Source organism: Chinchilla lanigera, unplaced genomic scaffold (genome assembly GCF_000276665.1).
Source record: "Chinchilla lanigera isolate Chin_1 unplaced genomic scaffold, ChiLan1.0 scaffold00032, whole genome shotgun sequence".
Taxonomy (NCBI): Eukaryota; Metazoa; Chordata; class Mammalia; order Rodentia; family Chinchillidae; genus Chinchilla; species Chinchilla lanigera.
Window position 1 is genome coordinate 433,970 of NW_004955433.1, and position 1,447 is coordinate 435,416.

General features: G+C 42.6%; 1 protein-coding gene across 1 annotated transcript in view; it reads right to left on the reverse strand.

Annotated features, from left to right (window-relative positions):
- The window catches only part of LOC102007264 (ATP-binding cassette sub-family G member 2-like), an 86,874-nt gene that overhangs the window by 34,788 nt on the left and 50,639 nt on the right, over positions 1–1,447 (reverse strand). Inside the window, exon 7 of the mRNA XM_005388159.1 lies at positions 1,032–1,183. Coding sequence (XP_005388216.1) covers positions 1,032–1,183 — 152 coding nt within the window. The remainder of the gene's footprint in view (positions 1–1,031; positions 1,184–1,447) is intronic.

Sequence of the window (1,447 nt, forward strand, 5' to 3'; positions counted from 1 at the left end):
CCAGGCAGTTTAGGGTACAGGCATAATTCAGACACAAACTGCAGGGTCTACAGTTTGTAAACCACCTGAATCTATGCCTCCGTCAGTTCAGGACACATACAGGAACCAGATGCAGCCCAGATGGGTATCAGTCACAGACTTCCCCAGCCTTCAACTCTGTAGGGGGTCTGGGCAATGGGAATGCACGGACTCGAACCATGGGTCCGGCAGCTCCTGGAGCACTCACTCACTCGGCCTAGCTTGGGTGGGGGCTGAGAAAGTCTACACACCCCACCCCCAGCCAGAGAAGTCCCTCGGTCTTCTGAGGGAGGATCTCCTCTCTGAACAGATGCAGGGAGGGCAGAGACTCCATCTGTAATGGCAGCAGGGTACTGGTTCACACACTCTGCCCTCAGGAAGTAGATGGGAAATACCTGGCTCTCTCCGTGTGTTTCAGCTGGGAACCGTGGCAGTGTGGGCCAAGCACAGACTCGAACCCACAAGTCCAGCAGCTCCCAGAGCACTCACTCTGTCAGCGCAGGTTGCACGGGCTCAGAGAATCTGATTATTTATTTTTTAATGAAATAGGTTAAATACACGTGGCTAGTAAATATTTAAAATTGTAATTTGGTCAAGGGAATCATCTCTGATTGTATGAAAATATCTCAAAAGTAAGGCAGAGGGCATAGAATAAAACAAAATCACCTGACTCAATCTAAGAAGCAGGAAGAAGAAGTGCAGAAATATTGGTAAATTTAAAAAAAAGTTTAATAATATAAAAAAATGAGTTTGAGGCCTGGTTGGGAAACTTAGTGAGTTAGTGAGATACACTGTCTCAAAATATAAACTTTAAAAATGGTTAGAGTTGTAACTCATTATGCAGGCTCTTACTTCAATCCTCACTATTCCCCTGCCCCCCAAAAAATCCAGACATGTTCAAGTGACACAATAAGTGGCTGTAGGTTTACACAAGATGCATTCCTGCTGATTCTTCTGCTCTTTTATAGTATTCTTTATATGAGGGTCCTACTGCATACAGAACTCAACCATACCTGCCAATGCCAAGTGCTCTACAGCCATCTGCGCAGGACCATGGAATATTAGTTTTCCTGCAGCCAGTAAGGTGAGACTATCAAACATCTTGAAGATAGAATGCGGAGCCTGGTGAACAGAGAAGATGATTGTTCTCCCCTGTTTAGACAGCCTATGTCAAAGGAGAGAAAGCAACCAATAATTACACATCTGAACCTGGCAGTTCCTGATAAAATATTTTATTCCTGATTTCAGACCATTTGATGCCAGTTCAATTTCATTTTCTCTTATAAATATCTCATTGAACCTCATTTTTGTTAAGTAATACTTATTTTTTTTTTATTTTAAAGATAAAAGGAGGGAAACATTAACAGACATACAACATTTTACAACATATCACAAGCACAATACAGACAATACAGAGTTACAAACAAAG